The 9,833-nt window shown below is 46.5% G+C and overlaps 2 protein-coding genes across 3 annotated transcripts in view; one reads left to right on the plus strand and one right to left on the minus strand.

Moving 5' to 3' along the window:
- The window catches only part of CIAPIN1 (cytokine induced apoptosis inhibitor 1), a 12,396-nt gene extending 2,569 nt beyond the window's left edge, over positions 1 to 9,827 (minus strand). The window contains exons 1-6 of one of the 2 annotated variants that reach the window (XM_006752869.2): positions 9,814 to 9,827; positions 6,647 to 6,820; positions 5,806 to 5,958; positions 4,340 to 4,416; positions 2,335 to 2,503; positions 587 to 660 (exon numbers count right to left, since the gene is read on the minus strand). In XM_006752869.2, the coding sequence (XP_006752932.1) occupies positions 587 to 660; positions 2,335 to 2,503; positions 4,340 to 4,416; positions 5,806 to 5,958; positions 6,647 to 6,803 (630 nt within the window). In that variant the 5' untranslated portion in view covers positions 6,804 to 6,820; positions 9,814 to 9,827. Of the gene's footprint in view, positions 1 to 586; positions 661 to 2,334; positions 2,504 to 4,339; positions 4,417 to 5,805; positions 5,959 to 6,646; positions 6,821 to 7,021; positions 7,119 to 9,813 lie in introns of those variants that run through there. The other variant, XM_015558932.1, reaches the window with a different exon arrangement.
- COQ9 (coenzyme Q9) overlaps positions 9,733 to 9,833 on the plus strand; it is an 11,375-nt gene continuing 11,274 nt past the window's right edge. Inside the window, exon 1 of the mRNA XM_015558792.1 lies at positions 9,733 to 9,816. Within this exon, the coding sequence (XP_015414278.1) occupies positions 9,733 to 9,816 (84 nt within the window). The remainder of the gene's footprint in view (positions 9,817 to 9,833) is intronic.

Below are 9,833 nucleotides of genomic sequence, written 5' to 3' on the forward strand. Positions count from 1 at the left end.
CCTGGGACACCCTGTATGTATAAGAAGGCCTGTCAGGTGGAAAGGGGAATAAAATATTTTCTCTAGAATTCCAGAGAAAAGGGCCGATATGATACATATGTTGTGTAATTCTCTGATAAACGTGTGGACAGGTAACCTGTAAGTTCTATGAGGGCACAAACCATAACCTACTTTGCTTGCCACTAGAACTTCGATAGTTGGCGAAGTGAACAACTTTGTTATGGAAGCACCAATCAAAGATGGAGTATGGCTTTGAAGACAGTGAGTGTCAGTGACTGGCCAAAGGAGCCAATAAAAACATTTCAGCTGACAACTCTTTTCAAGTTTGCACATGCCCACGAGCGTATTTAATGTATCAACTGAAGTAAGAACAAGAAAATCTGTGGGGAAAACATGCGGAAAAGAAATGTCAAAGGCCACTAATGGGGAGGTTCCTTCTAATGGAGAAATGCCGGTGACAGGCACAGCCTCAATGCTAGGCTTTAAACACCTTCACACCCACGAGTCCAGAGCGGCTGCTCCAAACCAGAAACACTCATCCCCAACGTGGGGCCTAAAGGAAAGCCATCAACAGGTGCCGCCTCACCATGCTCTCATCCTCCATGTCATTGGCCGAGAGGGTCCAGAGTTTGGCAGCTGCAGGGTCCACAGCAGGCTTCACTGCGTCCAACCAAAAAAAGAAAAAGAGCTCTATAAGAAGCCTTAAACAAACTACAAGCAAACCTAAGTGCTTTCTATTGAGACTCTGTGCAGAGAACGTACTGGACTGAGAGTCAAAAGACATGGGTTCAAGGCCCAGCTCTACCACTTACAAAAGGCAGGACCTTGGGCCGATCAATCACTGTGATAGTCACAGAAGCCATCCTTTTTAAAAAAATTGCTCTGTACCAGACATTACATGAAGCATTTCACATACATCATCTCATTTAATCCTGCTAACAACCTTGGAGGGAAGCCTCTGTCATCCTAATTGCATAGCTAGAAAGCAGGTTTGGACACTTAGGCCACAAAGCCACACATGCCATTCTGTCTAATGCTTTCACTTCCACTCTACATTGCTTTCTCCTTTCTTAGTTTCCACCCTCAGAACACGGACTAATGGTACTCCGTACACCTCCTGCAGGTGACTGAAGGTGAATGAGAGTGTGACAAAAAGCATGATGAACACACAGCTTCAGCCTCACATACACCTGTTACACACAAGAAAACAAGCTCTGGAGCCGATGCTGGCAGGGTAACAAATCGGTGGCGGAAAACCTCACACTTCCTGAGTTCCTCTTCAGGACAGGAGAGCCCAAGAAGGGCCAGAAAAGGGCTGAGATCCCAATTCAGTGTGAGGCCTGTCCTCAAATGGGCCTGGGGGTAAGAGCACCCCCTAGTGATCACTGCCACAACTGCATGCTCAGACCTTCCACTGGGCAAACTGCTCATCTGAGCTGTTCCCACCATACCTTTGGGACTATGAACCCAAAGGTTAGGATTCCCAAGGGTTTCTTGAAGGTGTAAGCTGGACAGTCAAAACACAGCTGTGTGACCGGACGTATACACCTTTGCACACCTCAGAGCTGGGACAATTTTCTCAACCTGGGCGTTAAAAAACAGCGATAGGAAATGCAAAGCAGGGTGGGGAGTGTAATTTTCTGAGCAGAAGAAATGTTTTTACAAGAGTCTTGGGATCCTCAAAGGAAGAAAAGCTAACTCTGTTGGCACAAAGGCAGAGGACACATGGAAGAGGAGCAGGGCACTCCTATCAATCATGACACCACCATGAGGTCTTCTGAGGATAAAATCACAATTCTGGGGTCTGGAGAGACTTCAATAACTAAGCTCTGTGACTCAGGCCTCTAAAATCCGAGGCCTCGCCCAGCCGGTGTGTCTCAGGGGCTGAGCACTGACTCATGAACCAGGAGGTCATGGTTTGATTCCCCGTCAGGGCACATGCCCAGGTTGTGGGCTCCATCCCCAGTAGCGGGAGTGCAGGAGGCAGCTGATTGATGATTCTCTCTCATCACTGATATTTCTCTCTCTCTCTTAAATTAATAAAAACAACAACATAATAAAATCTGGAGACCTCAGTGTCCTCCAGTGCAGAAGGGCTGAACTAGATAATATCTATGCGTTAGTTCTGTTGCGATCTGAACATGCCTAGGACAAATAGTACAATAAGCATTCTTCCATTTTTAGAGGATTACTCCTTCCTTAATTTCTTCCATTTGGAAATGACAGAAATTAAGGAAGGACTAATCCTCTAAAAATCTATTGCATCATTCAGATCTCTGGCTCAATTCCTAACGTGTCCTTCAGGCCTATTCAGACAAGAACGTCCAGTCTTACCCGAAGGAGATGACTTCTTGGCAGTAGAAAGCTTAAGTTGACTAGAAGAACCCACTTCAAAGTTGGGTTTTTTGCCTGTGATTTGCACAGAGACCAAACTGTCACTATGGTAACCCAGATGTTCTTGGACAGACTGTATCTCCTCAGGGCTCAAGGACTCCCGATGCAGCTGGAATTCAAGACATAAAAAGGATCAGGCCACACTCCTTCTACAAAATGATGTTCTAAGCCCACTTATATGGGCACCAAATCCTAACTTCTGTGTTTAAAGTCAGCGGTCGCCAACCTTTCGCACCTCACGGACCACTAGTGTCCACGGGTTGGCCACCACTGCTCCAAAGGTTTCCTTAAACCAGCAGTCACCAACCTTTCGCACCTCACGGACCACCGGTTGGCGACCGCTGTTTTAAGTAGTACACAGGATAACAGCGGGAGTAACAGACATCACCTCATGGTCACATCAGTTTCTCACTGATCATAACCCTAGAGCAGCCGTGGGCAAACTACGGCCCGCGGGCCGGATCCGGCCTGTTTGAAATGAATAAAACTATTGAAAAAGAAGACCGTACCCTTTTATGTAATGATGTTTACTTTGAATTTATATTAGTTCACACAAACACTCCATCCATGCTTTTGTTCCGGCCCTCCGGTCCAGTTTAAGAACCCACTGTGGCCCTCGAGTCAAAAAGTTTGCCCACCCCTGCCCTAGGGTGTAACTTTTGTCTACATTTTTACTTTGGGCCTATTTTACTTGGAGTTTTAAAACTTTCCAAAGTTTTAAAACATTATCAAATATCTGTCTATTAGCATAAGGCACTGTGCGACTCATTGTGAGGGCTGGGTGAGTATCGTGAAGATGAATCAGACATGGCCCTGTTGGATTGGATCTAAGCCTGTAGCGGGGAAGCAGACCCACCATAAAGACAGTAAAATTTAGATTCTGAGAGGAAAAGTACTACAGGAGAAGGGAATGCTTCCTATGTGCCTTGGGAAGTAGCAGCAGACAGTAAAAGTGAAAAAAATGGGTGGGGGTGCTGTGTCATTAAAACAGTAATAACCTTGTGTCTAACAATTATAGAATGGTTAAACGAACCACAGCCCACCTATAGCACTGACTACTGTTACATCATGAAGACGAACAAGGGATGATACACTCAGATGGGTAAATGTCCAAAAAGCTAGTGACCTAACAATGTATACACATGACCTTACTGACATTAAGTAATGACATATGTATATACGTGTGTGTGTGTGTGTGTGTAGCTGCAAATACATAATAAATGGTTTCCTCTGGGGAGAGACATGTGAGCAAGGACTGGGATGTCATCACTTCATGGTCAATATTCTTCAGTATTAACCGAATTTTTGTGAGCATTCCTTATTTTAGAATAAAAAATGGAAAACCTTAAACTAAAAAGAAAAATAAAGAGTGGGCATGAATAAATTAAGGTCTTCAGTCATGTAGCAAATCAATGGTATAATGGCTCTCGTTATATTATTCTTACCTCACACCTAAGAAAATTTCAACATCAGAGAAGAATGTAGAAATATAAACACCTCTATTTAATTAAAATATTTCTACTGAACTGTCAAAAATGGGGTCTCCCCTCCAACCTCCACCAGCCGCCCACCAAATATCCGAGGATGATCTAGGTGACTGCCCTTCCCTGGGGCCTAGGACTGGCGTCCACTGAGAGATCTGTGCTCCGCTCTGCGGCCTCAGCGGGCAGCATCACTAACCAGCACTGAGACCGGAATAGGCCCCCCCCACCCGGGCCCCAGCCAAGCCTCTTCAGGGGGGACTATCCCAGAGGTTGTGTCCCTGGAGGCTCCATGTATCTCACATGGAAAGCACTTCCCAGCTTAGTTCCTAGTCCAAGCGAACTGACCACCTCCCCTTCAGGGCTGGTACTTCCCCGGTTCTCTGTATTGTCTACGAAGAGGTACGACTAGGTTAGTGACCCAGGGTTGGGTTCCCGGCAAAGGAGACTGTCCACCAACATACCTCTTTCACCTCCACAAGACCAGACAGAGTCAGGGCCGAACACAGCTTAGACGCCGTCTTCACTTTGCTATCGTTACCTGCCAAGAGGAAAACCCCCGTCAGCAGCTTTATAGGTGATGGCAGGAAAAATAAAAAAGGCTCTCTCCTGTTTGGGTCATCAGGCATTAGAACAATAATAACCTTTTCTGTTTAATGTACATACATTTCGGTGATATTTTAATTTGACTTGGTTATTCAAAATTCTCTTACCAGTACTCCTAAGTTTTAGATAGTAATTCCATTATTGTGTCTTATAGCTCTCTGCTTCTTGGAAATACCAAGCCTTCCAGGGTTGTTAGATAATGATTAGAAAGAGGCTAAGAAACTCTAACGTAACAAGTATTGTGTTATCTTTTTATACTTCTGACGAAAGACACTGTGTTTATCACCCAACGTTTGCATTCCCAGTGTTTTTATATCTCCACATAAACATCTTCATACACTTCAAAATATTTTCATTTCTATTGGTGAAATAAGTCATCACATTTTGATGCAAAGTCTGGTTAAAAAATGTTAAAATTCAGAATTGAGTAACTCGACACTTTACCACTTGAACAAAAAAGAGAGGTTTTTATTTCCTGAATTCCATCACAGTTTCCCATGAATCAATAATTACCTCATCACTCCCACATTTCCAGTCACTATATTTCAACTATAACTATGGATGTACAGGATGTTTAAAAAGTTCAGAGATGTCTCGAGAACCCATCAACCTCACTTACCCCCTGGTAACATCTTACACGATTCTAATACAATATGAAGACCAGGAAGCCGACACTGATAGTCCACAGAGCTTATTCAAATTTCACCAGATTTACATGCACGTGTGTGTGCGTATGTGTGTGTTCTAGGCAATCTTAGCACACGTGTAGCTTAGTGTAACCAATGACCACAATCAAGATATAGATTGTTCTCTGACCATAGGAGCCCTGTACTAGCCCTTCACAGCCTCACACACCACCTCCCAGACAGTCACCAATTCCTTCTCCGTCCCCTGTAACTTTGTATTTCAGGAATGTTGTATGAGCGAAATCAGACAGCATGTGACCTTTGAGACTGGCTTTTTCACTCAGCACGATTCCCTTGGGATTCATCCAAGGTGCTGCACATATGAAGTTTGTCCCTTTTACTGCTGCACGGTTTCCCATGGTACAGACATAGCAAAGATTAACCATTCGTTCACCTGCTGAAGGACCCAGCCCTGTTCAGATAGGCAGTTTCCTTCTATTTTACTACCTCCTGGGTCAGAGATCACACATTTCTTCAGATGTGTAGCTTCGGATTTTTTACAATAATGTATCTCTAATGATCAGATCAGCTGTAAGAATACTGATCTCCAAACGGGAGCTCCTGCTCAGAGATGCAGCACGCACAGGCACAGATGCAACCCCGTGAAAGTCCCGTCTTTCCGATGCAGGCTTCCTTACCTGCAGCTGTCTCCACTGGCTCTTTCAGAAACAGGCTTCCCCCCGGCCGAAGGATCCGGGCCATCTCAGCCAGAAGTTCAGCACTGTGCAGAGTGCAGCTTCCAGGAATTGCACCCGCTAGAATAACGTCAAAGCTAGATTCTTTGTGTGCAGCTGAAAAGAAGGAAGACGGTGTCAGCAATCACCTGGGCGCCAGGAGCTGTCTCCCAAGCCCTCCGAGCCCGCACCAAGGCCACGCCTGGCCCTGTAGAATGCACACCCACCCGTTCAGCAAATGCGATTAGACCACCATTGCTAGTGAGAGGGGTAAGGGCACTGCTGCCCTGCTCTCCCTCAGTCTTACTACTTTCATATCCTTTGATATGCTCGTGGGAAGAAGTCAAAGAGGAAGCTGAAGAGTAGGCTTTAAAAGAAAAAGTGGCGTAGCTAAGAAAGAAACAACATGCTATACCAGGGGTCCTCAAACTTTTTAAACAGGGGCCAGTTCACTGTCCCTCAGACCGTTGGAGGGCCGGACTACAGTTTAAAAAAAAACTATGAACAAATTCCTATGCTCACTGCACATATCTCATTTTAAAGTAAAAAAACGAAACGGGAACAAATACAGTATTCGTATTTGCATGTGGCCCGTGGGCCGTAGTTTGAGGACCCCTGTGCTATACAAATCAACCTTGCTCCTGAGTCCACTGTGTCTCAACTGAAAACAGCAGGGTGACAGGCCACTGCCATCATGTGCCACCAAACAAAAACTCGGTTATCTTATCAGAAATGCAGCAGTGCCGCTAAAAGCTCCCCACTCCCCCGACCCCGACCCTGTAAAGACAACCTGGGAGGTACTTACACTGCAACAGCTGGTTGATGTTTTCCACAGACACTCGGCCCTCACTGCCGGTTAACGCCTGCAGCTTTTCCACCAGGTCTTTCAGAGCCTCTGGCGGGGAGGGCCTGTCCCAGACCACCGCCACGGACTGGCCAGGCGCGACCCCAAAGTCGGCCATCCCTGCTGTGCGCACACCTCAAACCACCGGCCAAGGAGAGTCAGGGCTGAGCAGAGACGAAAGCGCAATTTCACCCACGAGGCACCATCGGATGTGATTAGAATCACAACCTAATTCTGCCCGGGAATGCGGACCACGTTAGAGATTCTTGCTGTCAATACCAGAGTTTGAATAAATGAACGAGCTCATTATCCCAAGGTTTCATAACCCCAACATACCCAAAAAGCAGGCGGCCTCCTCAGAGCACCCTGACTTGGCAGTGAAGTAAAGAGCTTGAAGGCAGAAAGTTATTTCCTCTCTGATATGAGACAGCTCAGCTTGACCAGAATATATAACAGGCAGGACACTAATTAGGCAGAAGTATGACTCAGCAAGAAAGGCAAAGAAATTGGCAGACAACCCAACCACAAGCTTAATGTGTGTGTTTTTTTAAAGAGACAAGTTATTAGGTTTGGCAAGTTGAATATTTTCCCTTTTAGCAAAATATGATCAATGTATCAGTGATCAACAGTATCTACTATGTCTTTCTTTAATATTTAGTATAGCCAGGGTGTTTAAAAACACGTTACATACATGATCTCAATTGAATCTCAGAAACACCTTAACCTAGGCACTATTCCCATTTGACAGCCAGGAAACTGAGGCCTCTGACTTTGCCCAGGTCACACACTAGTAAGTGTTGTGTGGATATAGTAAGAGCTGGGGTTTGAATCCAAGTCCACATGACTGTAAAGCCAGGGCTTTCATCCTATGGAAATTTCCCCACATGGGTCAACTTTCTCTTCCACTTGATACTCAGGCGAGTATAGAATGAAATCGGGTCAGGAGATAGCACTCTACTCAGTTCCTCCTTTTTTTCTTAAATATTAATGCCACAAAGTTTCCGACTTAAAATAGCTCTAATAAATGACATTGGGACAGAAGCTGTGGTAGGGACATCAGGGTGAATCGGTCTTATGCTGAACTCTGTCTTCTGCAGAAGTGGCTGTGACAATTATACCACCATCGGCACTCTGGGACAGAATTTAAGCTGTGTCCATACGTTCTTCCTTCTTTAAAAATGTTGACTTCATGCCCTGGCCGGTTTAGCTCAGTGGATAGAGTGTCAGCCTGCAGACTCAAGGGTCCCGGGTTCAGTTCTGGTCAAGGGCATGTACCTTGGTTGTGGGCACATCCCCAATAGGGGGTGTGCAGGAGGCAGCTGATCGATGTTTCTCTCTCATCGATGTTTCTAACTCTCTATCCCTCTCCCTTCCTCTCTGCAAAAAATCAGTAAAATATATTTTTAAAAAAATGTTGACTTCAAATGACCTGCTCCTCTGCCCCCGAAACAAGCCCAGGTTAGCCAGTCATCCTTCACCGCTGCAGCACTCTGGTTTTGCTGCTCACTTCCGAAAGGAGCTTTATCCAAAAGGTTTTCTTTTCTAGAGCAAAAGCAAAACTCCTTCGTCTTCGGGATTCAGGCTCTCTACAATCTGGCTCCACGTGTGTCTCCACCTCTCCAAAGTGAATTTTGCTCTATCATGCCTTTTATCGAGTTTCTTCCGTGTGGAATGCATACTCTTCACTATCCTGACCTGGCTGCAAGTAGCAGTAAAAGGCTGCCAAGTGTTATTAGACAATCAGGATTCCTTAGTCACTGAATTATAGTTTTCAAATCCCTACACAATGCACAATCATGAAATAAAAACTTTTATCTTACTTTTTAAAATTCTTTTTTTAAATGTTATTTATTTCACGGAGAGAGAGATAGAAACATCAGTGATGAAAGAGAATCATTGATCAGCTGCCTCCCACATGGCCCCTACTGGGTATCGAGCCTGCAACCTGGGCATGTGCCCTTGACCAGGAATCAAACCCTGACCTCCTAGCTCATGGGTCAACGCTAAACCACTGAGCCACAGAGGTTGGGCAATAAATAAAGACTTTTAAGGCTTTTCCTGTCACATGATACTAAGGAATAAGCTTTGCAAGGCTCTGCCAGGACAGTGGTTTGAGGCCAGTCCGTGACCTTCCAGGGTCACCCAGGGCTGGGCACTCCGTGTCTGAATATGAACGCCGCCAGCCTTTCCCAAAGCTGCAGATCCTACAAATCACCCGGGGCGGGGCTGGTGTTAAACCCGGCTCCTGGAGGGGACCTGCATGCTATGAATGAACCAACCCTCCAGGAGGAAGGCCTGGGCATCCGACCGACCCGCAAGCATCCCCCGTGGTTCTTCCCATCTGGCAAGTTTGGGAAACAGCTGATGAGAACCAACGCCTCACCTCAGAGCAGTGGTTCTCAACCTTCCTAACGCCGCGACCCTTTAATACAGTTCCTCATGTTGTGACCCAACCATAAAGTTATTTTCGTTGCTACTTCATCACTGTAATGTTGCTACTGTTATGAATCGTAATATAAATATCTGATATGCAGGATGTATTTTCATTGTGACACATTGAACATAATTAAAGCATAGTGATTAATCACAAAAACTATGTAATTATATAGATGTGTTTTCCGATGGTCTTAGGCGACCCCTGTGAAACGGTCGTTTGACCCCCAGGTTGAGAACCGCTGCCTTAGAGGTTCAGGAAAATCACTGGCTCCAAAGTACCACCTGGAGGTTCCCCCAACGACCGAAACGAAACGCCTTCCGTTCGAGACGTGGGACCCAGGCCCAAGGTCACAACAGCTGGCCACGGGCAGAAGGGGGTCTCCCACCCCGGCCTCCGGGACCCCGGCCCCGGCGCTTCCTCCCGACCGCTGTTCCTGGGGCCTCGGCCGAGGCAGGCGGTCCAGGAAGGACCAGGGCCACAGCGCCAGGAGCCCGCGGCCGACAAGATCGGTCCGGCCCCTCACGCCGGATTCTCAGGGCGAAAGCCCGCCATGGTCCTCGGGAAAGGGCCAAGGCTAGTTCCCACCAAGTGACACGACTGGGACGAGGACATGGGAGGGTCTGGGGACGAGGATGAATCGGGAGGGGACGACCAGGGAGGTCGTGCTCTTGGCGCCGCAACAAGCGCTTACCTGGTACCCGGGACGCCCTC

The sequence above is a fragment of the Myotis davidii genome, unplaced genomic scaffold (assembly GCF_000327345.1).
Source record: "Myotis davidii unplaced genomic scaffold, ASM32734v1 scaffold590, whole genome shotgun sequence".
Classification (NCBI taxonomy): domain Eukaryota; kingdom Metazoa; phylum Chordata; class Mammalia; order Chiroptera; family Vespertilionidae; genus Myotis; species Myotis davidii.